Genomic DNA, 27,989 nt, shown 5'->3' on the forward strand with positions numbered 1-27,989 from the left:
TAATACAATCTAGTACAGATTTAATAAAATCAATGATGTATTTCATCTAACAGTTTCGATGAAAAAGGGTTCAGTACAAGTAACAAATATTGGAAAATATATAATTTATTTTAGACGCCCGAAGATGATGAATACATTGATCAAACCGATGTTATATATTATCTACAGTATGCAAATGCTCAAAACACGTAAAACGTGGTAACAACGAGAATTAATGTCTGAAATGCCACCAGATTTTAGAAATCCTCCTGCAATGAAAAAAAAAAAGAATTATTATCATCTACGTATGTGAAGGTAAGAAAGACAGTAATAACTAAATATAGAAATTAAACATTTATTTTTGTTCTGATTGCGACAACAATCACGTGATGTACAATAGCGAGGCATGTTCTAATAACACGCAACGTCTTAGACTGCAACAATGCGTTTGACTATTTGAAACAAAAAAGCGAGTATCTTCGTTTAACTTGTATATTCCCATACTGAGCATGATAAATGATAATTAGTTCTTAAGTTTGTATGCATTTATATTGGTCACTATTAGCTTTAAATTAACACTTTTTAAAGGTCAAACTAAAGGCAAATATTTTTTTTTGAAACGAAGAAAACTCATGCATTTGGATATGGAAAAAAGTCTCACTTTTACAACTGTAATAATTTCAATGTGTAGTGATATTTCATTTCTATTGATTTCGTAATTCATCAATTACATGTGTAATATGTTCTGAATTTTGAAAAAGTAAAAAGTAAATTAACAAAAAATACCGAACTCCAATAAAAAATCAAAACGGAAAGTCAGAAGTTAACATTCAAGTTCATGTGCTCTGACTAATTAAAATGTAAAATGAACACTTATTCATCATCGAAGATTACACATTGACGATCAAATGATTTGTAGACCACTTGTGAAGTAGGATTGCTGTTTAATTGTCGTCTACATTAATTTCTTATTAGTTGTATTGCTTACCTAGGAAAAACTGTTACTCAGTATTTGGCTGAAATGAACAAATAATAATGATTTTTTTTTTTTTTTTTTTTTTAAACAATTATATCATATTGATAATAAATTTATAATATAATTATAACAGTTAAAGGATTATTCTGACAGCTTATCTTTATTTTTCTGTACGTTTTGAGTTAATGCGAAACTTTTTTACCAAATTAACGTTATGTAAATTTCAAACATTTCTCCATTAGAAATTATTTTCCGAAACGCTTATTGCATAGACAAAAAGTTGACACAAAAACTAGGGTTAATATCATATCCCATCAAGGTACTGTTTTGAATGTTATTCTATAGAAAATTGATGAAACATGGGATTTTTCAATATCGGCGGTGAAAATATAAAACAAGGAAATAAAAAACAATTAATAAATAATAACATCTTAAATAAAGTATTAAAAGAAGTTAAATGCAGATATTACATGTGAAATGTACATATAAAAGATTTTATTATAAACATTACATCAAATTTAAATCATAAGTGAAAAAACATGAAAAGCGTTAAAATAGATATTGTATGAACAGACTTTTACAAAAGGATAATGTTAGTAAATGATAATTAACAGTTCCATCACCAAAGCATTCAATCTCATAACACCATACTACTTTGAAATTCGACGAAATCTTATATTACATACTTTAAAGTTAGAAAAGGTGTTGAATAGAATATTACAAGTTAAGGGAAGTTTGAACATTAAATGTCAAAGGTTTATAAAATGGCTTTTATGATAATCTAGTGAATGATACATGTAAAATTCAAAACATTTTTTCATCATGAAACCACATTTTGGAATAAATGGACATTATTGTAAAGTTGTTTTGAGTATTTCACCTGAAAAGTGTTCAAATAGTACCTTCTTATATATGTTGGATTTTTTATTTCTTATTAACATAATTCAAAACACATTTAACAATCGTACTAATGTTTAATCTGCAATAAAAGCACACAGGGTAATAGTGTAAGGGAAGTATTGGACTTGAACAGAGAACAAATCATACAACAACAACATTTATTCATATATTTATCAATAAACAGATACAAAACAAGAAGCAAAATAACCATATGACTGCATAAATATAACATAAATCATTTGGGACATTCTTTAAGTAACCCTTGGTTGTGGATTGTATACGAGGTAGGAGCTGATACTAGAACAGTATTTCTTACCCCTAAACCTTCAAGTAACCTAGAAATAATAATAAATCAGTTTAAACTATTTATTAAATAGCATGATATCTATGCAGTCATTATTTATACATTTTAACTTTCAGGAAAAATTTATTAAACGCAAACGAATATCTAAAGTTAACTCCATAATAGCATGCTGTGCGTGATAAAAACACGCGTATTTTATTACCTTTTTTATTTCGTAAGATAAGTACTAACTAATTACATTCAATGAAATTATTTTTCTTATTTGTTTGTACAATGGAATTGAATCATGAAAACAAAATGATATTGAAAACTTCATGAAAGCAATGGTTATGACTGATATCAAAATGCTGACTTTGAAATGAAGAGTTGGTTGTCTATAATGTAGATAGCGAACTTTATAAATTTTAATCATTATATCATTATAGAAATATGAGATTTGAACATAACTTTTCGGACTTTAAAAAAACATATGATTAAGTATATCTATTTAATTTGCAAACATATGAGCATACTTGTAATTATTTTATATCCCTAATATGCATCTTTAGAACCATATCCATATTCGACTGGTCCGTATCCGCCGTATCCTCCGGGTCCTGATCCACCTTAAAAAAAATGTTATATATACTCAACAACAAAAAAATACACATTACCCCGTTTACTTGTATTTCTCTGGAGCAAAAATTGATATTGCATACAACTTTTTAAAAAGTATTGAAATTAGTAAACATTTTGACAGTCATAAAACCCGAATTCTGTGAAGATGAGAGTTTTTTGTATTTTTATCGACTAGATGTGTAGCAAAACCATGAAACTACTGTATACTGTAAGATGTTGTGTCTTATATGTGTTGTTAAGTAAATATTTTCTGAACAAATAAAGATAGATAAAAGTCATTCATCAATTAAAACGTTGTGGTTACGGATGTGTAAAAAATATTCTATTGATGCCTGTAACGAATAAAATGTGTAGTTTATTACATAAATACTTAAGAAAATAGAATACATTGTTTTCTCGCTTGATGTAAGTCAATATTTAGCTAGAGCAGTCGACTTACAAAACTAATTATATCATTTCCTAAATAGTTTTAATGGCTTTTATTTGAATGAAAATTGTTTGTTCTTACTAAACCTTACAAATCCACATAACATATTCATTAAACAATGTCATCAACAATAACTCCACAGTTTGTTAATAAATCAATTAGGTCTATAGTACTGCTGATAAATTTTTAGTCCCCAAGGGTATTATTAGCCTAGTAGTCAGCCTAGTAGTCAGTTCTTTGGTACTGACATTATTTATAACACTTTTTTTCTCTACATTCCACGTTAATGAATTAATAAGTTATTTAAAATCTAGTTCCAACTCTCTCGTGAAAAGTTGACCTTAGTAGAATGTTGATATTTCCTTTAGGTCCCTTTTGGTTATGTAGCTCCGCATGTTTTCAGGGCTGATACGTCCTTGACTTTCAAATTTTTTCGGTTCTGAGCGTTCCTGATGAAGGTAAATCCAGAAAAGCAGCTCGGACGTCCGGAATAATATAACTGTTATATGCATATACTTACACACGAAAAGAAAGGGAACATGTTTGCAATGACGTTGTCAGTTTTTTTTTCGATTTATGAATTTGAATGTGCATTTGGTATTTTTCGCCTCTCTTTTATTATGTTTTTCGAGACAATAAATAAAACTGCTTCAAACTCTCCACATTGTTCTGCTAAAATATCAACGATTTCTTCGTATATAAACTCATCATAGATACCAGAATAAAACAAAATGTATTCGCCAGACGCACGTTTCGTCTACAAAAGACTCATTAGTGACGCTCTTGTCAAAAATATTTAAAAACTTTTTGAAAAGTTGAAAGGCATTAGGACTATAATTTCCGGAAAGTTTTGCCAAATACAGCTAAGGTACTATTCCACGCTGTAAATGTTTACCGAATATCTTGATTTGAATTTGTTAATTAGGACGTGGCTTAAAAACATGTCTCAACATTTTATAGTGTCGTCCGTGTGTTGCTTGTATCATACATTATACTTTCTCTCCTACTAATGCTTCAGTAAGTGTAGTAAGAATTACCTCCTCCACCTCCGCTACCACCGACACCTCCTCCTAAAGCGCCACCTACTCCAATTACTCCTCCTCCTAAAGCGCCACCTACTCCAATTACCCCTCCTCCTCTAAGTAATCCACCACCGCCACCTATTGCAACTCCCCCACCTCTTATAAATTCATGACCTTGTACAATTTGGTCTCCGATTGGGAAAGGTGCACCTTGTCGGGTACCTCCTCCAACTCTGATAGTTGGGCCACGTCTAACTCCCAAACCTGTGTAAATTGGATGATTATATAGAGGAAGGATGGGAAGAAAGGGTTTGTTTAAAATACGTTTTGGAACTTGAACATTTATCTTTTCTTTGCAATTACATCTTCAGTAACAAAATATATAAACAAATTCTTTGATTAGCCCTTTTAACATTGAAAATTTGTCTCTGAAATGTGGAATATTTTGGATTATGTAAATGTCTAGTATTTTGGATTATGTAAATGTCTAATATTTTGGATTATGTATTGTACATTTTTTTTTTAAATAAAAAAAGCTATGGTAAACACGAAGATGGAAAAACATTTCAAAGACCTTTAGGAATTTGAAGAATATTATTAGTATAGTTATAAAGACTAATGGATGCATATGTGTTATTTGTGTCATACATTTTTTGTGGAGATAACTAATAAATGACTGTGTGCTATGCATGGTGTTTAGGCAAAAATTGTGCAAGTGCAGTTGAGGGCAGTATGAACAGACACAGTGGATAGATAAATAGTGTAGAAAGAATATGTGCAAGGTAGGTAAGTATATGCAGTTAGACGACGCATGTCTTAGCATACTCTTTTCACTTGTCGTGTCAAATTCTTGAGTCTTGTTTGAGTTTTAAGTATACCCTTGACTTCATATTTATACCTATATCTATACCTGAAACATATACTAATACGATGTACTATGTAACTTTAAAAAAAAATTTATCTACCAACTTTGTTTAATAAACAACAAAAATGGCTAATGTCGAACATTCTAAGATTAATTGTAATTTTATTTTTATTTTATTCTTTTTAAAATGTCTGAAATTTATAAGTTACATTTTGCAGGTTTTTTATCTACGATATAAATATAGTTTGAACAGATTTAAGATTTTAGCAATTGTACGTACTGAAAATTTTGCAACCATTGTAAATGTTATTTTTGTACAAGGAATACTTATGTGATTTTAGGAAAAACAGTATTAAATCGAAGGTGATCAGAATTTAAACGAATGGTTCTAATTAAGGTGATTCTAATACTGTCGCATTTAAACAACATCTACGATAGAAAACCTAACTAATAATATTTCCTTACTTATTTGTGAATCTAAAACGACCACAAAGAACGAATGGTTTCTGCAAAACAACAAATTTTCTACAAGATCAAGGAAAGAAAGAAAACAAATTTGAATAGATATCAAGTAACTAAACTGTCTCGAGTAGGAAAATAGTTTTATGTACCTCTTCTTGCACCGTCTCCGATTGGTTCACCTGAACGTCCATCATGGAATTCAGTGGCTACTACTCCAGCTCGTGGAGCTACTCTTGGTCCCTGTGCAGCTTGTACTGAAAAATATAAGCACATCCATCATCTGAAATCTGAATAAAAGAATATTTGGGGTATACGTCAATGGGACAGCAATAAACGATATAAACATTCGGAAAATATCTAGAGGTCAACATACAGTCGTCAACATAGACAAGTGTCCAGCCAATAAGTCAATCTCTACATCGCCAAATCTAACAAAAATTGTGAATAAATTTTACAAAGACTCAAAGTTATCATGAACACGAAATTCCCTATAGACACCAAAAATAGATAATAAGGCTTAAGCCAGCCACAGACGAGATTTCCTGTCACTTAAATATGGTTTTGAATAAGGATGGCTGATTTAATCTGTACACTACATCTACGAATTTGTTAATCGAATATGGTCTCAGTGCCTTAAGTTTCCTAATTCATAAATATATGAGTAGCTTCTACTATCCTCCGTCTTAGAGTTTTTAGTAGCGGTATGCTTCTTAGGGGGACAATAACCACTTGATACGACTTTCAATTGTATGAGGAGCAATGTATCAAAAGCACTGAATTATTTCAAAGGTTTGCTTGGCTTTTTCCCCCTTGACATGTCAAAAAAATATTTTCGATGCTCATGTTTCTTCGGTGGTTCTCGAGGCCAAAATATTTGAAAATCCGAAATCTTATTCAAACGTTGAAGAGCTGACTTAATTAAAAAAACAAAAAAATAAATAAGTATGTAACATCTGTCCCATAATAACTAGAAATATAATGATTAATTACTTACCTGTTCGTCTTACGTTAATTGTTCGTCCAGGTGTGTTTGGACCAACTAGGTAAAAAAAAGTATCAATTTAGATATAACAACATTGTTTTACATGATAACGTATATTATGCATTATAGTTTTTTTAAACTGTATATTCAGATCAAGAAAATCTATATAGAAATTGTATTGTCATAAGTTTCATTGAATTCTAATTTTCAGTTTCGGTTCAATTAATTAACATTTAGTCCTTTTTTCATAAAATGAATTATATAATGACGGCGTCTCAAATTCACTCTTTACATAATCAACAAACCAAGAACCTGCAGGAATTCTTGCGCATGGTTACATAGTTTCAAACGCAAAAGGAAAGTAAGCTACGGTGCATGTATATTTAAGAGGCCTAAAAAGGAAAAATATCTCATTCAACCTTTTGTCATTACTACATCAAGACAACAAGTGTTTTTTTTTCAAGTTTGACAAAACGCTTAAACATTGCTGCATAATATCTTAACCATTTAACAAAAATGTCGTCTGAAATTTCCTTATTTACATAATCAACTGCTGAAGCTATTGCGCCTTGTAACATAGTCTCAAATCAGAAAAGGGAAAGTAAACTATGGAGCATGCATATATCAGAGGAGAAAAACGAATAAATATCTCTTTATAACTATTGCCATTATTATTTCAAGACAATTAGTCACCATGTAAAGTGCATCAAACAAGAGGTGCTAATAGTGTAGTAATAAGGAAATATAATTATGGAATATATATTTAAGCAAAGCGATGGCGAGGTATATTTAGGATGTCATTTAGGCACCAGTTTTATTCATTTTCCTCAGTTTTTCTTACTTTTGTAATTTTATATAGGGGAACTGTTCTTTGTACACAAATTGTTCTTGAATCAATTTCATCAAACACAACCTAATTTAAGTGCACTTTCATAATTCATTAGGTTGAAATAAAGATAAGCAAATCTATTTTTTTCTTAATAATTATAATTTTATGTTGTCCTTGGATATCATTGCAGGTTATTTCGAAAAGTCAGATATTGAGCAGAATATGTCCTTGACAGACATTTAAATAAATGCATTTATCCTTAAAGCAATATATTTAACAGTTTACAAGATATTATCCTTAACTCGCTTCATCAACAACAATCACCCACAATTGACATACGTACAAAATGAACGGAATGTTCTTAGTTATTTTTGTAGAAAGACGCTTTAAAGAATGTGTCAGAAACATAATCCTAACTACGTATATCGTTCTTACTCCTTGTCATGGTATCCATACACAGTTGTTTCAAAACATATAAAAGCTGCAACCTGATATTTACATATTTTTTACATAATTCAGTACAAATGAAAGTAAAATTTTGACGAAATAAACTGGTGCCATGCAACTGATCAATATATTGTTTGTATTGCTAAGGGTCGCATTGCAGGGTGGGATTTACGCCTCTTACATTGATTTGCTTCGAGAGATACTGCTCTATCTTCAGATGTGCCGGCAAATACTCGGCCATTAAATCCTTAAAAAAGCAAAATAAAATTAGTATTGTGCTACATATTATCCTAATAACAATAAAAAAATATTTACCTTTTCAATGGTGCTGTTCTATATCTTCTAGACCAAAACAACTCGACCGTGAGAAATAATCAACACGACTGTGAAAAATAATCCCAAATATCGTAGCAACAGTACAGAAATTCAGAATATCGTAGCGTTGGTAAACATTCGTTTATTTCATTCAATTTACCATAACGACAGAAAGAACTCAGGCATGTCAATTCTTCTCCGTAGTATTCTTAATGCTGAAATTTATTTATTCTCATACGCCCAAACTCTCGGATACAAGAAAAATACATTCGTTCATCATGGCGTATATGCTGGTCGGTTTGCCTCTAAATTCACGATAATCATTAGTCGTTGAATATTAGTAAACGAGCTCGCAATACTGGTGGTTCTTTTATCAAATACCTATGTTTTATCATTAAGGTCCGCTTATTTATTTACAAATGACCTATTTGAAATCACCAACTAATTTTAAAGGTTCACGAAGAAAATTGTATGATAAGCTTGTAACCATATTGACATGACCGGTCATGTAAGCTGTTTAAGTTATATCTTGAAAAACAAATTTAGTCTCACATAAAGTCAATCAATTCATTTGTTTATATTCTAAATTTTTATCATGTTTAGGGGGAAGATTACAACCAATTAACAAATATATGAAACATATTTATTTTGCATACCAAATTTGTAATCATTTATTTTATTCAACATCCAGGAATATAGTTTATACCAAGTAGTCAAATAAAAACTCAAGGAATTACTGTATAGCTACAGCTATGAATCTAACCAAACTACCAATCTACGAAAAACATTAATCAAACATGCAAAAGTTTAGAAAAAAGATATGTTAGGAAGATGCACTATTTAGTTCTACTCAGAAAAATAGATGAGTATGAGTAAAATTCAGAAAAAATAATTATATTCGATTGGATAAAATATGATATCCTTAAAATTAATTTTCTAATGATGGCTCGTTTTAAAGTCTTGCTAGAGGCTTTCTGTAAAATATTAACCCGAAAATAACAAAAGTTACAGTTATAAAAATATTGAATTTGCATTTAATTTCACTTACAACTTGATATTTCTAGACTTGGATATATTTAATACCAGACCATTGATGAATCCAATTCAAAATTATATTACTATAGTGTATATAGGACTACTTTTTTCGATGTATAACAAGAATTTGAGAATGCTTTTGTAAATTAAAGAGAAGAAGTTATTAGAAATTACATACAATTCGTTTTAAATCTATTTAGAAATATTGCTAGACTAATAATGCACTATTTTTCTCGATGTATTACACAATTTTGTGACGCTTCTGAAGATTAGAGTAAAAGATATTAAAACTAACATGCAATAAGTTTTTAAACTATTTAAAGATATTGTTAGACTATCACTGCAGCACCAGTACCGTGTTAAAGATAGTGTTCTACGTTTTCTGTCGTTTTTCTTTACCTTTTTTGGGGCTTGGTATTCTGAATTTCTCGACATGAACTATGAAAATTAATATGCATAAGATTTATCAAGAGGAATATACATGTATCAGAATATATAACAACACAAATGGTTATATTGACCAAAAGTGTGTGTATATATAATATCTTTAAATCCGAAACGCTGGAAAGTATTTCCCACTAAATGCTAACACAGTTAAGTCAAAACTAAAGCATTTGAGACTAGCAATATAATTAAATACACATTCATTGGTGTTATTGGTGAAAATGACATATATACTAATTACATCTTGTTATCCACTTAAGTGTTTGAAAATAAACGTCATACAGATATATTCTATACATTCTGAAAACGTACAAGGATTGGAAATAAGAAGTAAAGCATGAGATTTAAGTTAAAAATTCATTTTAAGATGTTTCAATTTTAACAAAGATAATATAATTTAAAATATTGTTCAGCCCTTTAATCACTGATGTACTACAATATAAAAATATATGGAGTTCCAAAAGAGAGAGCAAATTTTGTATTTCCAAATCTTTTATCATTCAATAAATGGTTCATTAAAATATGTCATGCCACATTTTTTTAGACAATCCCCTGAATCGCTTATAGAGAATCATACCTTGTGGGACCTTTGGAACAAATTCCCTGACTTCGTGATGACGTGGTCTGTTCTGAACAATAACGTTTGGTGCTAAAAGTAATAAACAAATCGTCATATAGTTTTATATAACATCAATGTGGCTGAAAATTCAGAAATATTTGTTTCAATTAACAGCATGTGACAATGTGAACTATTACAATTAGACAAATATCAGATGCTATGAAATAATGAAATTCATATTTTTATCCAGTATAATATTTCCTTATGGTAACTTCTCAAATTCTTTAAATTCCAATTTTTTTTCATACTGTCATTTTAAAAAGTCCTTTGATATTTAAACAAATTGAAAATTTCATACATATATTAGTAGACAAGAATCAATAGTCAACAATGAATATAGTTTCATTGTTCATATAACGTATTTTACTAAGAATCGAAAACCCTCCATATGGTTACAGTTTACTTACTATCGAATGGAACTGAAAAAAACAAAACAAAACAATATATTAAAAGATGCTTATTATTCATAAATATACAATGATTTTGCAAACCACATTATATGTTGATATAAAAATGGTAAATAATATGCGTAAAGTCAATTTTGGAAGAGCACAGAAAAAGCGTTAACAAGATTATGTAAACATAAGCTGAGATTCAAAGTTAATATATGTCCATTTGACAGAATGACCGGCTGTATGGCGTTCTTGGCCTTGACACTTAATATCGAATATTAGATTTGAATCGTTTGAAACTTGTGATTAATGTGCAGCATGAGGTGTGTTTACCTGATCTCAATCACGTTTGAGTTTTAGCGATAGGTCCAACCTCAAGTTTTGTATGTTGAATACCTGGTTATTAGAAAAAAAACTTAGAACTCCCTTAATATTAATATATAATAACATAACCAATGCCACTTTTACTGCACCAGATGAGCATTTCAACACATAATGTCTCTTCACTGATGCTAGACGCCAAGGCCAACATATTTGAAAATCAAAAACCTAATGCGAACGTTGAGAGCTGAAGCAATTGAAAATAACCAAAAGTAAATCCTAAACCCGACAGGTTTGCATAAAAGTAATCTAAAGAGTATAACAAAAATACCGAACTCCAAAGCAAATTCAAATAGGGGCAGTCCACAAAAACTGACTAAATCAAGCGTTATCAATCAACGGAACTAATGAAAAACAACTGCTATATTCCAGACTTGGTACAGGCGTTTTCCGACGAACGGTTAAACCTTGTTTTATAGCTAGCTAAACCTTCCAACATACCCTGTTCAACATGAGTTCTGTGTCTTGTTAGTTTGACTGGTCTTGGTCTTGGAACATTAACTGAAATAAATAACAGACATTTGTAAGTAGATTCTACGTTTTTTTGTCATATATGGATGTAACAAACCTGAACCAAAAAAACATACTCATTACTATAATGGTACATGTTGGTTATAATAAATATTTATTGTTTACTATAGTTGACTTAATTGTGAAACTTGATAAATAGAGCAAATGCATTATTACGATCTTGATCTATTGAAAATGTACAATGTAAATTTTAAAAAAGAGGATCTTAAATATTTATTAAAACAATGAAAATAACATTGCAATAAATTTTTTTTTATGCTTTCTTGAGTAGTCCTTTAACGGCAAGCAGTTTTGAGAAATGATATTACACAACTAGAAACAAACGATTCACCTGTCGCATACGGAAATGAGCTATGGACATATTTCTACTATTCAAACGTTTACCGATTTCACATACTAGTTTGTTGATATTGTTAGACAATATAAATATTTTACTGGTTTCAACGTCTATTAAAAAAACTGTATACTAAAAACAGTAAATTGACATCATACGTTATGAATATAATGTTATTTATTAAACTTACCGTGAACGTCATAATGTTGAACAACTGAAAAAGATATAAGAAATGGTCAATTATTATGTATAGAAATCATTTGGGTCGTTTCTCTTTTTTTTCCAGGCCTTGTACGTATTTCTTCGACTAATGAGTTTAATTATCTCTTTGGTATCATCCGTTTCTCTTTTGCATGAACAATCACTCGATTCATTTATTAAGTGTCCACAATCTTATTTCAGAGGGAGTGAGTCTTTCTATTTTCATAATATGAATTAGTCTTTGTTAAATCAAACGAAGTTACGGGTGTTGATAAATATAATATTTCTGAATGCGTATAAATTTCGATTAACTTAAATAAAGATTATTGTCATAGGACAACTTTCAAATATTTTGCCCGTAGAAAATATCCATATTATTTAATCACATTATAAGAAATTATGTAACCGTATACATATTCCTGAGACTTCTTAATTGTAATTTCTATATTTGTAAAACTGATTTATTGACCTTTTTCATAATATACTCACCTTCTCTGGTGAATGGTACTGGTCTTGGTTTGTCAATTGTGGCAATCAATGGGACAGGATGGAAGTGTGGGACCTCAACTAAAGTATACAATGAGTGTGATTTGAAAGCCAATAATGTTAATCTTTGCATTACATGCAAACATAGATTTATTTACAAGCTCACATCAACGGGTATAACAACAGAAATGAACTCATGAACTTTTATATGAAGCGTGGTCTGATCCCATCCTGATTAAATGATTGTTTATTGAGTTATTATTTGTCTTAACTGTTGTAGCATCAGTTCCTATTTATAAAGGAGCGATAATCGTGTTTAATAAATTATGTGCTTCATAACAAGCGGTCGGTACAAAAATGTAAGTGGACAAAAACACACTTCATCAACAATTTTTTGGTAATCGTATGCTATTTGAAAATTTAAAAAAAAACAAATTGTGTATACTTCAAACCGACCTTAATGTTAACTTAATATACATACCTTTTCTGTCGTAAACCTTTGTAACTAAAAAATAAATTAAGAAAAATATACATATCTTATTTATTATATTCACCAGTTGGGTTTTTTTATATACTAAAGTACAATTAAGTACTTGTGTGCAATTGAAAAGATTATTCTATTATTATAAATTATGATTTACAATTACTTTCGAGATTGAACCAAAATTCTTGTCAAATTACAAATCTTTATCCTAAATATTTTTGTATTGTCTTTGTTTCTTAATGATTATATTAATACTGTCCCAGTGGCATGAAATAATATGTTTTTTCATTGGTATTGGAATGTCAAAATCAAAAAGTGATTGGTGCATGATGTCAGAAGGTTATTCGGAACTAGATCTAAGGTCATTCGAAGGAAATTCAGCTAAATACCCAAAAGTGTAAATAGTTCTATGGTATACTTACTTTTCTTCAGGAAGTCAACAGCAACTGGTTTGATTACTGTGAATGGTTTTGGTACTGAAAAAAACACAAACTTTTATTTATTTAAATATCCTGTCGTTAACTAATTCATATGTTTAATTATTATATAATATGTTGAGTTTTTTTAGCATTGGCTGCTTTGATAAATATTAACATATTTTAGGCAAAAAAACAAAGATGCAAACTAATAACAGACGGATTTAAACAAAGAAAATATTTTTTAACCAGTCTTATATATATATATATATATATATATATATATATATATATATATATTATTCTCAATTCACATTAGAGAAAATTCAATTTCAACAATAGTAAAAGAAATACAACTCTTACCGAATTTCTTCCTTTCAACTTCAACTGCAAAATAATATAAGATATATTGTTAATATATAAAATCATTTATCACAATATAATAGTATTCTCATCAATTAAAACACTGCTTATTAGTAACTTGAGTTTTCAGATTTGCAAAAATTGTTTATTTTGTCTTCTGTTTTGTACGAATGATTGATTGATGTGTGTTTGCTTTACGCCGCCAAAGCATGAAAAGACTATTTCGCGGCGATTGCACGATTGAGTAATATTGCATCTGATAGTGATAATGATTAAATTGCACAATGGCAAAACAACTTATTTTGTGAGAATCATTTTTCTTCATTTGTATGATAATTAGCGAATTGTGACAAATTATTGACAAAACTAAACATTTTTAATTCAATTTCATTTTACATTTAAAGAGCGGTATGTGAAATTGTGCAATAACTAACAATCTATATCTAGATTTCTTTTAACGAACTTTTTATGACAAAATATATTGATATTCGATTACTAGTAATTCAATTAGAACTTCTTAAAGCCACTTGTATCCAGTTGATTGATTTATGTCTTTGTAACTTGATTATCTGTGTTGCATTCTATAGAAAAGTGTCCAAAAATAAAGGACAACTGACCTAGTCATCTTATATTTTTTGTGAAAAACATAATGTACTTAAGTACAACAGTTGAAATATTCAAAAGGCTTCTCAATAATAAATAACCACGGTTCATGCTGGTCTCATTGTTTTGCAAAAATAATTGTTGAGCATTACATGCAGAAGATGGTTGTATTTTTACTTACATGGAGCATCAACTGAAAATAGAAAAAAGTTGATATTAGGCCATTTTATTCATAGAAAATCTTACTTCCTTTGATTTATAACGTGTTCTTCTTATCCAACATTCAAAACTGGTACGTTTACTTTTAAGTATTATTTTAATTAAAGTTGCGTAACTTGAATTTGAAGCGTGTATACATTTGTTAAAGGTGTAATAAGTATGTCTTAAATGTATCAATTTTTTTATATGATTTGCCTTATGTAATATTTTCCCTTTGGAACTAAAAAAACGTGTTTCTAATATGTGTTGTATGTCCTATTTTATCTTGATATCGACTTCATGTACATGTTGTTGGGGTTTTTTTCCATCAAGTAACAACATTCCTATGTAACGATTCATAAACATTTAAATTATATTTGGTTTCCGCAAAACGATCAGTTCTCAACAAATTGTTATTCGCTCTCAGGGTAGTTTTTTTTAGAATTTCAAACATTTACAGATTAATAACTAACGATAGGCTTTCAAGAACCTGCCTGCATATATACTAATTGATGATATCTTAACAACTAAAATCATTCTTACCGTGCTCAACCTTTACAACTGAAATTTAAAAAAAATCAAAATTATATAAACATTATATAATATGATCTCATCAAATTGAGGAAAGCATGTTTCATCAAACTGTTTAAAAAAATAATCATTTCATATAAAAATATCGAAGCCTATAAAATTCTGTAAATGTAATTTCTCTTTGTGATATATATTCAGTAAAAAAAGTTTAGAAACATATATTTCAATTGAAACGTTTTAAATTAGAAGTTTCTAAACTTGCAACGCCTGAACGAAACGATGAAAGGTGATCAAACTAGCTAAAATGATAAACGTTCTTATAAGCCGTTGAAAATAATAAAATATCAATAGATCAATAGACGTGTCAACTGATTTTTTTTTTTTATTATTATTCAACTTACCATGATTGTCGTGAATAACTGGAAGTGCAAGAACTTCATTTACAACAATTGGTTTTGGTATAATCACTGAAATAAATTATAATATAAAATGTTATACATGAAGAGTAAAATCATATCTGTATGATTGATTCTTTTGTGATATATAGGGTAGTATATACACTGGAATATATTTGTAATAACATGTCATCTTTACTCTGTTTGACCTCTTGTTTTATTTTGTTGTTTGTATGGGTCATTTGTACGTGTAAACATATATTGTGGTAATACTTGAAATAATCTAAATAATTTCGCATTGTGCTTTCAAACATTTAAATTGTTTCTTGAGCAAGAAATTATTGAGAATTTATTATTTCATTGTCATTTCTTATTTTACAAAGATGAATGGATTCTTAGTATCATGTTTTAGAATGTTTTATGTCAAATTCTTTTTTTACTAAAACAAAATAAGAAAGCTTGAATCAATATTCCATCAATTCACCAGTCAGACCAGAAATTATTTCTATAATAGTTTACTTACCAGGTGATAAAAACTTCTCTGAAAGAGAAAAGAATTTGCTTTAGTTAGTATTTAATATGGCATTTTGCGCTTTAAACTGTCATTACCGTTGTAATCACAAATTTAAAAGTACAAATAACTACAAAATACTACAGGTTTAAAACTTAACTACATTTAAAATATGTACTCTTTAGTTTTTTACTAAAAAAAACTTAAGTTGATAATTTGAAAGAAATTGTCAGTCATTGTATAACCAAATTTTTCCAAATCAGTTTTTTCCACTAACAAAGGTTTGTGAAAAAATTAATCAAATACGAAGGATGAGTCAGAAACTCGTTCAGATATTGAATTTTTTTTCTGTTTCTAAAACAATGTTGAAGAAAAATCTTCAATCATTTTTCATGTAAACAAATTCATAACTTATGACAACTTTGGACGCATCAAATTTATAAAGTGTTTATTCAGCACAAATAATAATTGTACACCATATTTATTGCAGTTAGTACTCACTGTGTTTTACAACAACCATTGGAACTGAAAAAGAAATAGAATAAAATATGGATTACTCATACGGGCATAATGCAGTATGGTACATGTATATCAGATTTTCAGCCGAAAACATATAAATGTAATTTACATTGTATCATACATAAAGATTTATCAAAGAGACAAGATTTTACTTCATTAAAAATTCATATATATATTTATTGAATTAAGAGTTTTATTCATTATTTGTAGTGCAATTTATTGGAATGATAAATAATTTTTAAAAAATGTTGTTGTATAAACTCGAGCTTTCAATCAGAAACTTAACTATGGACTCCATAAAGTTTGTAAGTGAGTCAGTCGAATTTACATATCAATATGCTCCTTCAAAATAACCTTATTATTACATTACATTTTATCGCTGTGTTGAAGACCCATTTGGGCCTTGGGCTGTTTTCTGCTCTTTGGTCGGGTTGTTATCACTTTGACACATTCCCCATTTCCATTCTCAATTTTACGATCATTAAACTTACCCTCATGGATTAAATCAACCACTTGGTTAACACGTCGAACTTCAGTCCTTTTAAGTGGAACATGTTGGTGAACATCATGTGCCCTATCTTGTCTGAGTGGTTTGTGTCTTACAACTAAAAAGATAAATAAAAGTTGGGTTCTTTTTTATTCTGAGAATCATGATTAATATGCCTAATACAAATATTTTCTTTTCAACTGACTTTTTAGGGTGTGTATCTTTGCCATAACTCAAATGTGTCTAAATAGAATGTTTTTTTTTCTTTTTTTTTTTAGTGATATAGTTTTACGTATAATTTTTTGGTGGTTGTTTGAGTGAGTTTTTGGTGGGTTTTTTTTATTACGGAGTTATCTTGTCTTCTCTTACTATCAATTGATATTGTCCGCGTTGTGTCTTTTTTATTATATTGTTTTATTTTATGTTTGCTTTGTTTTCTATTTTTTTTGCGTTTTGTTATTGATTTACTACAATCTGATATACAAAAACAATTGACATAAGAAAACACGACCATTCTCATTAATGGAAACTTTTGTTTGTTTGATATTGACATTATCATTTTGTCTTGTATATTGCTTTCATTTTTATGAAACGTGCATCGTATACTTTTCTGTGTCTTGTTGGATTATTTATTAAGAGGGGTTTTGAGTTAGAAATTTATATTTTTCATTGCTTGAATGAATAGTTAATACCATGAATTCATATTTCTTAAAATAAAAAAAAACATATGTTTGATAATACTAACCTGCTTTCGGAATTGCTGCAATGGAAAAAAAAGGTAAGTAATTATTTAAGAAAGCATTTAATCTATAAGGGATTTCCGAACATTCGACTTGAAAAACGCACCTAACTCATAAAATATGTATATTAAATGGAAGACAACACTTATTTCTAAACTTTTTAGCCAACCAATAAAAATGGTTAATTCCCTTTTTTGATTTCCTTGAAAGTCTTTTATTAGAAAAATGTTTCCCAGCTTTAAACTCATATTTTGTTGATTTTGAAACAATGATAATGTACCAAAAGAAACAAATTTGACAGTTTTTAGGCTTAAAATTACTTAATATCTACAAATTATTATTTGGATTTATATAAAATGAAATATATATTTAATTAATAAAGAATACAATGATAGGTGACTGTATTAAATACAAAAAACATGTCTATAATTTATAACTTTTTTTTGTTTATCATCTGGTACCAAGTTAAAGGAACATATGGTTTTGAAATTAAGAACCAGTTGTAAAATCAATTTAACCTGACGTTGTTTCGTTTCCAGTTTGGCTTTAATCAGACTTAAGAATTTATATAATTAGAAGTAAAATGTACTCACGAATGTGAACAACTGAAATGAACAAATATATGCATTACAATACAAATTCAGATACATTTTCAATTATATATTATTTATTCTAATTATCTATTGAAATATTTTTCTTTCGTGAATATGTTCTTATATTGAATCTAAAGATCACACATCAAGAATAACAATAGTTAAGCGAGATAACTCCACCTTAAAATATACTTCAAAGGAAATATAACTGATATGGAATACACTATATAAAGTATGAAGAGTTTATTAAAAAGGGGAAATAACCCAATGATTGCGCCGCTTTACTTTGTAACTTTCAAGTCAATATTCTCTTCTGTGAACAATCAGTATAAGAAAAACCATTACCTATTTCATGATGCGTGGTCAAATAACGAATTAAATATTTGTACGCTATTCATTCAAATCTTATTCTTCAAACATGCATTTTGTTATATGGATTGATACTTAAGGATGTAGTTAGGTCAGGTTTATGAATTTTTGTCAGATGTTCGCGGACTCTTTTGGGTTTTTCCCTACGATACAAGGTAACATATGTTGTCCCATATCACCCACTTTTCTTTTTATAAAAGACTTCAATAGCTCATAAAAAGGTCATTGCCAAAATTTAAGCAGATTCTAGATTTCTTTTCTTACAATTTAAGACCCAAATAATGCCAATGCTAAATATAACGAAAAAGTCCTAGTCAGCCTTTTCCCGCCATTTTTTAAAACTCAAATGACGCAAAAAGGAGTTCCATAACCTATCAACATTTTAGCTTATTTTGTTCCTTTACTAATGTTCTTCTGACTTATAGTATCAATTCTAAATTCTAGATTTTTTTTACTTTCACCTAACTACATCCTTAAAGATTTAGCAGTGTCACAAATATGTATTTGCCTTAGTGCACTTGACAATGAAGACAGCGAACATTTCCGTTGACATTCGATGAATCAGTTTTGATCTAATCAGGAAAACGAAGCAATCACAGATTACACAATAACACATGCTAAGAATGTGTGTCACTTGTTTACAAGTGTTTTGATCAACATCGAGTGTCTTATTCATGTTTACATACGCAAGAATACTACAAAACAACATTGTCTAGACGAATTTGTTTGTAGAAATGATTCGGATGTCAAAATAATTTTCAAATGCAAGCTTTTGCTTGTTTTTAACAGGTCAACTGTACCTAGATCTTTGATAGTGTTACAATAATATTGTTTATAATTTTACTTCATAAAAAATTTAGAATGGGTGAAAAGTTTTATCCTTGAATAAATTGTTTTCATTATCTTAAAACAGAATTTACAATTCTACAAGTGTATTGCTGAAATCATTTGAACAGTTTTCGAATGCTGATCTCTTCAAATTCTTTCGACTTTGTCAAACTATTGAAATACATAGAACATTTCATGCATTTAACAAATCAAATGTATCTGGTTTATGAACAAACAAACAAAAATACCTATTATAGGCAGTTTTCAATTTATGTTATCTTAGTTTGAGTTATTCACCGTAGCCGCCATATTGGATGGCAAAGTTTTTTATCAACCAAATTAAAACACGTGGTACAATCAAGTCTCAGATAAGAGATCTTTAAGTTAAATCGTCGTGATCAAATAAACAATGCAAATTATTATTGTTCAGAAAACATTTTTCATAAGGTTAAGTGAACAGTATTACAATATAATTTGGTTGATGTATGTAGGAACTTGTGCACGTTCTCCTTCAACCATTGACAAAGGGCTATAACTCTATCTCAAACTATCGATTTTTATGGAATTAATCGACAGTAACACATATTTATGATTTTTAAGTTTCAACTTAGAATTCATTTGATTAGTATTGAATGTCATGCACTGCTGTAGTACAATAGCATCAGTACATATTTAGAAAACATTGATATTGTATTTGTATGCGAAAGTAAAAATATGCATAGTCTGCCAAAAAATTAACATGTTTTTATTATTACGTGATATTTCAACATGTCGAATCGAGTTTTTAATTCTGTAAAAGTGCTATAAAATTCCGACACATAACATCAAAAAAAGTTTATACTTAGAGATGAAAGGGTTTAATTGCAGTCTTGTATGACATGTATATTTAAGCTGTAATAAAATGCAAATAAAACGACTGTGAGGCAAATATAGGTGAACGTATCCATACGTTGTCTAATAAGACAAGCATTAATTGCTCAATATCGTTTATTCTGTCATGCGAAAATTTATTATTTCAATAAAAATGACACAGGGTTAACAATGTCATGTTTTTGCCTTATTGTGCAGTTATGGGTTCATGAACTTCCGGTGAATTAGCCAAAGCAAAAATTGAGTTTCTTTTATGTATCATAATTATTTTCTTTAACCTTTTATAATGTTTCCAGTTGACATTGTATTGTTTGACTCATAGACCTATATTGGGGTATGAAATGAAGTTTTATTTAGGGAATTAAAAGTTGATGTCAGACCTTTTATAATCACTGTTAAATTTATTTAAAATTTTCGGGACGATTCCTGGCTCGACTTTTTGGTATTGACATTTTTGTCTATTTTTGAAGACCTTGGTTCACCTGTAATGTCGTTTTTGTGGGGTTTTTTTTTATTTCGTATTACTGTCATTTTTTTATATACCAAACTCCTCTATTTACTGATTTTAATAAAAAAAAGAAGGCAGTTATTCCTCAATTGAAGAGGAAGATTCTGGTTACGGTACATATCTCTTCCAAATCACTCCTGCGTTTGTTACACCCATTTTTATTAATACATTCTACACTACTAAGCATCACAGATTAAGTCACGTCTGTAACATATAAGGGCTTAAAACGCATCGATGAAACGGACTTTTAAAAACGCATTACTGATTAAAAGAGTTATCTTATTTTCCAAATTATATCCCCTAAAATGATATAGATTCAAGACGAATATAAAAATAAAGAGATGTGGTATGATTACCAGTAAAGACTGTTAATTATTCTATATGGGTTTGCTATAGATATAGCTATACCACATTTAGTCTAAAATAACAGCAAAATTTACTTTTATTTCTATTTTTTACTGGACTATATGTCAGGAATATAACAGTTGTTTTCCATTCGTTTGGTGTGTTTCAGCTTTTGATTTTGACATTTGATAAAGGACTTTCCATTTTGAATTTTCATTGGAGTTCGGTATTTTTGGTATTTTACTTTTTTCATATTGATTTAACACATTGTGATGAATATTGATCAGTTTATCGGACTGCAAATGACAAGGAATACAACATCCTTAGGGCGTTTTAATCAATTACTATAATGTCACCGTTGTCAAACATCAAGGCAATTAAGAAGCAATGCAATTTTGTGATTTATAGGATTTTTTTGGCAAGCAAAACAATATAACTTGTCAAATATAGTTTAAGCTTATGCAAAACTACATGTTTCTGTCTAAACAATGAAGTTATTTATATGTTTCGTCATTGTGTTAACTGTATTCAATTTCCAAAAGTCCGTGTTGATGTTTACTAAACACAAACATATTTACATGTAATATATGAAAGAAATAATTTCAATTCATGTTGTTTTCCCTTGCTACATGTTGAACGGGGAAATTTCTTTGCTTGTAAAGTTACAACAGCAATCCTCTTGCATATCGTAGCAGATTGTTGTATCAACACAAAACTTATTAACATTTTCCTCCTCTTTTTATAAAACAAAAGAATCAATAAAATGTTTTCCTCGATGAAAAGACCTCTTAAAAAAATCTTTATTATCCTCAATAGTTTTGGAAACAGAATTATACTTAGATTCAAGGAGATGTGATTTGATTGTCAAAGAGACAATTATGCACCAGATTTCAAATGAAGTAGATATAAACAATATCCATATGTTAGCTAAACATATGAGACTTAGATAATGTATAAATAATTTTCATCCACAAAGATCTTTAAACATTAATTATGATGAACATTTTTGAAAATGTGTCACCTAATAAGATGAAACTAGATAGTAAATTCTGAATATGAATTTTTATCACCGTTTCATTTGAAGACTCAAAAGTTTTGCATACTAAAAAGTAATCAAAGCTGAAAAAAGTACACTTACTTTTCTTTTGGAGTGGTGGAGGTGCATGCCCTGAAAATAACAAGAAACATAATTTTTAATGTTATCCGGCATACAACAGTGCAATGTTACCCGAAAAAAGAACGTTGGTAATGTTACGCCACATAAAACATTTTTAATGTTACCCTCATTAAATATTGTAATGTTACCCCAAAAAGAACAATGATAATGTTACCCCTCATACAACATGGTTAATGTTACCCCACATTAAACATTGTTAATGTTACCCCTCATAAAACATTGTAATGTTTCCCGGCAAAGAACATTGATAATGATACTCTGCATCTGATCTCTTTTATGCACATATAGATTCCGATCAAATCCGTGCTGATGGCCGACCTAAACTTTTCTCCGTTTTGTAGACCCGAATAAAAGCAATAAAAAGTGTACAGTGCTTTGAGTTTTATAAAGTGCATACATGTTTTGTGTAATAATTGAATGCACAACATCTCTTCTTTTTCATTAAAATAGCAAAAACAAGATGTGTTTTTTATCACTGTATTCTATATTCTTTCCCGCTTTTTCTAAGTATATCAATTAAAATTATCCTTTGATGTTTTTTGATGATTTGTTTTTCTTTTCTTCTAAATGCCATTTTAAGTACTCATACGATATGATTTTTTTTTCTCTCACTGTAAATTCTCAATAAAAATAATACAACTACGATTTTAACTAGTCATCTTTGTCTTGTTTCAGTCCTGTCTCACTATGTTGTATCGTATGCGTGTAACTACATTGTACTCTTGTAAATCTGTATCTGTTTGAGGTTTTGTATAAAATCTTGAATATTGATAGAAATAATAATGACAGATTGTCTTGGGTCAAAAATAAATAAATGAAAAAATAATTCTCGATTTCAAATTTCTAATATAATCTTGATCCGATTATGGTGTAGAGAATCTATAAACATGTTCCAGAGCATATGAGTATTTGGACCATGGTCATGACCATATGCGTATACTCATATGGTCCGACCATACGCGTATCGTCGGACTATACGAGTATTATACTTGTTTAGTTATTAACGGGCCGGACCATATGAGTATTTAGACCATATAGATATTTTTCGAATAATTCTATCTTCCTTTGCAGAAACACACATCTCATTTTATGAACTGAAAACAGCACAAATTATTATCTGAATTCCTGACTATTAGTGTATCTGATATCTTTTATTTGCTTAGAGTCAATTCAAATCGCCTTTATACTGCCGATATTCGCCCGTAAGTGACACCACATGCAGTAGGGGTATGGGTCTTTTTTTCTGTTTTCTTAGTTTTTAAATTGTTATTTCTGCTTATTTTTTTTTAAACTATGTATTCTTGCTCCTATTAGGATCCTATAGGATCAAGAACACATGAACAAATTAACTAAAAACATTTAGAAATTTTAAAGAAATTATGATTTATTAAAAACAAATTTAAACACCAAAAGAAATTTAAAAAAAAGAAAGAGTGTTCAGTGACCAAAGTGTATGTGCGTTAAGCAATTAACTTATGTTTTAAAGTTCATTTAGATATTTCTTGAAGTAATTTTCCAAAGTCGACAGATTGCGATTCGCATGGATAAATTGACCATTTAAATATTATTTCACTATAATTTTTACTTCAAGTAATATTCACTTTAATAAATTAATCATGTAACAATGGCTACAATATGATTGAATACGTCAAAATTTAATTTTTGAGAAACTCTTAATTTATGTTGTACAACTTTTTAAAGTTGATCGTGTTAATTACCCGGACCATATGAGTATATACGCAGATGGTCATGACCATACGCGTATGGTCCAAATACTCATATGGTCCGGAACAAATACATAAAAAGGGGGAATAACCATTTAGTCCTGATATACTTTTGCTCTGCAATTTATAGTGTTATTCGCTGATAAGTGCAAGTCAAGCAGTATACAGTCAAACAAGTTAACTTGTAAGAAGAAAAATGGCATAACAGTTATTTAGAATTTCTATAGAACATTTTCTCCATTCTTTTATAAGGCATTCTGTCATAAATCACTTTAAACTACAAAAGAGTTTTTGTTCGGGTTCAAAAACATCACAGTAAAAACTTGTCCTTAATTTTTCATATTTGACAGTTAAAGTTTTAAGATTGAGTAACCTACGTTTTATTTTAAATAAAAAATTTTATTCATAAATTTCCGTGTTTAAACATGACAATTTTTTTTTTGAAGGTCATGTGTCAATAAAATTTCATATTTCATCTTCATGGGTTTTTTTCTAATTCATTCGGTACAGATGAAAGCTCAAATGCATTGTTGTAGTGTGTCAAGCTTACGCTTCATGTCAAAGTAAATCTTGCTTATCAATCTGACAAAAAGAGGATGTTTACGTGCGCATCAAATTATATTAATTATGGCATATAACTTTCGCCTGTTTGTTTTGATGTTTGATGTTAGCTGTCAAATGATAAATTCTGTCAAAAATATTTGATCATGAAAATAAATATGAAACATGCCTTTTCCAGGAAATTGTTAACAAAACACGATTTGCCTCTTGTGCTACAATGCACTTGTTTTATTTCTTTAAAATGAGATTTTAACCATCGTAGGAGATGTTATAGATTTATTATTACTACAAGTATAATAATTCTAAGAGTATTTTTATGAAAGATCATGTCTGTTTCTCTTTAAAATGCATTTGTTTTTAGGATACAATTCATTTGATAAGAAATAATTTGCATATGCTCTTTATTTAAGGGATTAATTTCAAGCAATCTTTTTTTCATTTTATTTGATATTATTGAAACAAATTGGACAAGGCTTGGAAAAGTTGCATTCGAACTTTGTATGTACCTCTTTCTATTATATTTGAAATATTCCTATTAAGGATGTTTGCTACTCTTGTTTTTGACTTTCTGTCACATGTTCGGAATCCTCTAGTTTTATCCATGCATTGTCAATAAAAAGTTTGCACAAGGACACGACCCTGTAACTTTTTCTACTTTTTAAGTTCCCTTATTTAAAACAGAGGAGCGAACATTCTAAAGATTTTCAAATCGGATAAGTTGTTTTTAGATGATAGTGCAGTAATGCAATATGCTTTAATAGAAATTCCTCTTTTAGATTAGAAATTACCAAATATGATACGCACTCATTTTATGAAACACCACATTAGGCGAAAGCAAAATAACAAATCTTTTTTCACTGATTTTAGAAAACGAAGTTATACATTTAGACCTCACAGACAGATAGGTTACAGTTTGGTTTGTTTTATGACAGATTTAAACATGTTTCTTGAATTGTTAAACATATGCTTAATTAATAACTTGATATATTGTAATGTCTTATGTTTTAAATGTTTGTAATGTTCAATTATGATTTATTAATGTTGTGGTTAAGAGAAAATATCTTTAAATGATAATGTATACATCTATTTGGATAAGATAATTGATACAACACACTGATTGGGCTCCGACCATTCATCCTTTTCTCTCTTTATTTTTATTGTTTTTTTTTTTAATTTTGTGGGGAGATGGTTTTTTTAAATAAATTTTTTATCCTAAAATAAACATTATTTTTTCTTTAAATAAATCGTGTTCCGGATGTTATTTAAATATATCTTTTAATAATTAAATTTGAAAAACTTATTTGTCCCAAGGAAAAAATAATAAATATTCCCCTCCCCCACCCCAAAATGAGAAGAGGTATGTGCCTTAATAAACTGAATTAAATCTGTATTTAACTCTTTTGTATTATACGCGACTGTTGATGTTAATTCTAATTTATATCTATTTAGTCTTTGTGAAACAAAGAGATGCAGTATGATTGCCAATGTCTGAGACAACTATCGAGTCCAAATGAAGTTGATTCAAGCGACCATAGGTCAACGCACGGCCCTAAACAATAAGCTAAACCCATTCCGCACAGTCAGCCACAAGAGGTTCCGGCATGACAAAAAAGGAAACAAATTATAACGTAAAAACAAGTTATACTTAAAAATACCTGTACCATTTTTTTATTCTGAATCTTTACGATTATCAAGTTTAGTTGGAGTTATTCCCCTTTGCAACAACTTAAAGCTTTTATTAGTTTGGTTTTTGTATCTATTGAAAACTTTCGTTATATTATAATAACTTTTAATTTTATGTATGTGATATTTTTTTTTGAACAGTTGCCCGACAATCAAAAAACTATAATAATGTTATTGGAGAATGAAGTTTCAAAGTCAACTTTTGGGGAAAAAAGCTAACATAGTTTCATTTAGATAACACGTATAAGGACATGAATAAAAAAATGACTAGATACGGTTTAAAGAAGACTGTGTTTAAACTAAGACGCTTAACTGTATATTGTAAAGAGTTATACTAGTTAAACAAAGACTGGTATTTAGTACCCGTTTTCTTCATTGTATGTACATGTACAGAATTAGCAGCCCATATTGTGTGATGTGTACATGTAAGTCTGATCGACACGATAGATAGAATATTGTTTAAGTGACAGTCTGTATAAAAATAAATAGAATGTTTTGTCGTATTTATCTCACAAATTCTATTATCACCTTAGAATAAACATGCGATTATGGCGAATATTTACTCGAAAATCAAAACCACGAAACTCTTAGGGAGTACTTAAATGTATTAAGACGAAGTCTAATTCGATTTTTCATATATCTTGTCTAAGGTTTATAACAGATTCTCAAAGTAGTATGTGTGCATGAGCATGGCATTTTTTCTGTATACAACTAAATTCATAACTATCGACTTACCCAAAGTTCCGATCGCTACAATAAAAAAGTATATATATATAGTATTCAATAGAAAGATAGATAGATAATTTTATTTCCAATAGAGGAACCATTATGGGCATAATCAGTACAGTGATTTCTTTTATATTAAACAATTTGCAACACTATATAAAGAAAAAGTGAGTAAGTCTTAAACTATGCCTTGAAAATTATAGAAATTCTGAATTACTCATTTTGTGAGATTAATTGTTTTGTAGTTTGTAACGATCAATTCAAAAATTGATGTCATGTATCTTCATCATTAAGTATTGTTTAAACATAAAGAAATCGAGAGGAAAGCTTTAGGCATGTAGTTTACAATATTTACAGATATTATTTCATAATTACATGACACATATGCACATTTATTTTAAATCTGAAACGAGAGATATTAATTGAAATTCTTTTGGTAAATACTCAAATCTCGTCAATATTGCAGTCTTATTATAACTAAGTGCGACATATCATAGATGCGCGTTTAGTCTACATAAGATTCATCAGTGACGACCGTGTTGAAATTATAAATTTGATAATGAATATTGAAATTGCAGTTATAACTCCAATTTAGAATTTCAACCAAACATTTTTCTATATCTATTTCGTTTTAAATATATATCTTCCAATTCTTATATTTATTTTTTTAATTTATAATTGTGTCCGTTCTATTAAATCCAGCAAATTGAACTTACCAAAAAGCGAAATAAATAAGACAACTGGCAGCATTTTCTGTTCCTTGCAGTATGCGCGCACAGTTTTTCCAAGGATAAATCGACGGGCTTCTA

At 29.1% G+C, this 27,989-nt stretch overlaps 1 protein-coding gene across 2 annotated transcripts; it reads right to left on the minus strand.

Moving 5' to 3' along the window:
- LOC127721448 (valine-rich protein-like) lies at positions 1-27,989 on the minus strand. Of its 2 annotated transcripts, XM_052228184.1 has the most exons (27): positions 27,897-27,989; positions 27,190-27,204; positions 22,448-22,477; positions 18,390-18,401; positions 17,802-17,816; positions 17,061-17,174; positions 16,552-16,575; positions 16,063-16,080; positions 15,546-15,611; positions 15,157-15,174; positions 14,597-14,608; positions 13,813-13,836; positions 13,456-13,509; positions 13,031-13,054; positions 12,553-12,630; positions 12,053-12,076; positions 11,439-11,498; positions 10,632-10,643; positions 10,183-10,254; positions 7,993-8,058; positions 6,548-6,592; positions 5,703-5,807; positions 4,242-4,490; positions 2,672-2,764; positions 2,172-2,190; positions 968-995; positions 1-248 (listed from the first exon to the last, which is right to left on the minus strand). In XM_052228184.1, the coding sequence occupies exons 1-24, from the start codon at positions 27,928-27,930 to the stop codon at positions 2,691-2,693; spliced, it is 1,245 nt and encodes a 414-aa protein (XP_052084144.1). In that variant the 5' UTR covers positions 27,931-27,989; the 3' UTR covers positions 1-248; positions 968-995; positions 2,172-2,190; positions 2,672-2,690. The 2 variants fall into 2 exon arrangements, with proteins under 2 accessions (XP_052084144.1, XP_052084145.1); XM_052228185.1 differs by lacking the exons at positions 2,172-2,190; positions 2,672-2,764; positions 4,242-4,490; ... (1 more) ...; positions 6,548-6,592; positions 7,993-8,058 and adding an exon at positions 9,561-9,599.

Source organism: Mytilus californianus, unplaced genomic scaffold (genome assembly GCF_021869535.1).
Source record: "Mytilus californianus isolate M0D057914Y unplaced genomic scaffold, xbMytCali1.0.p SCAF_12, whole genome shotgun sequence".
Classification (NCBI taxonomy): Eukaryota; Metazoa; Mollusca; class Bivalvia; order Mytilida; family Mytilidae; genus Mytilus; species Mytilus californianus.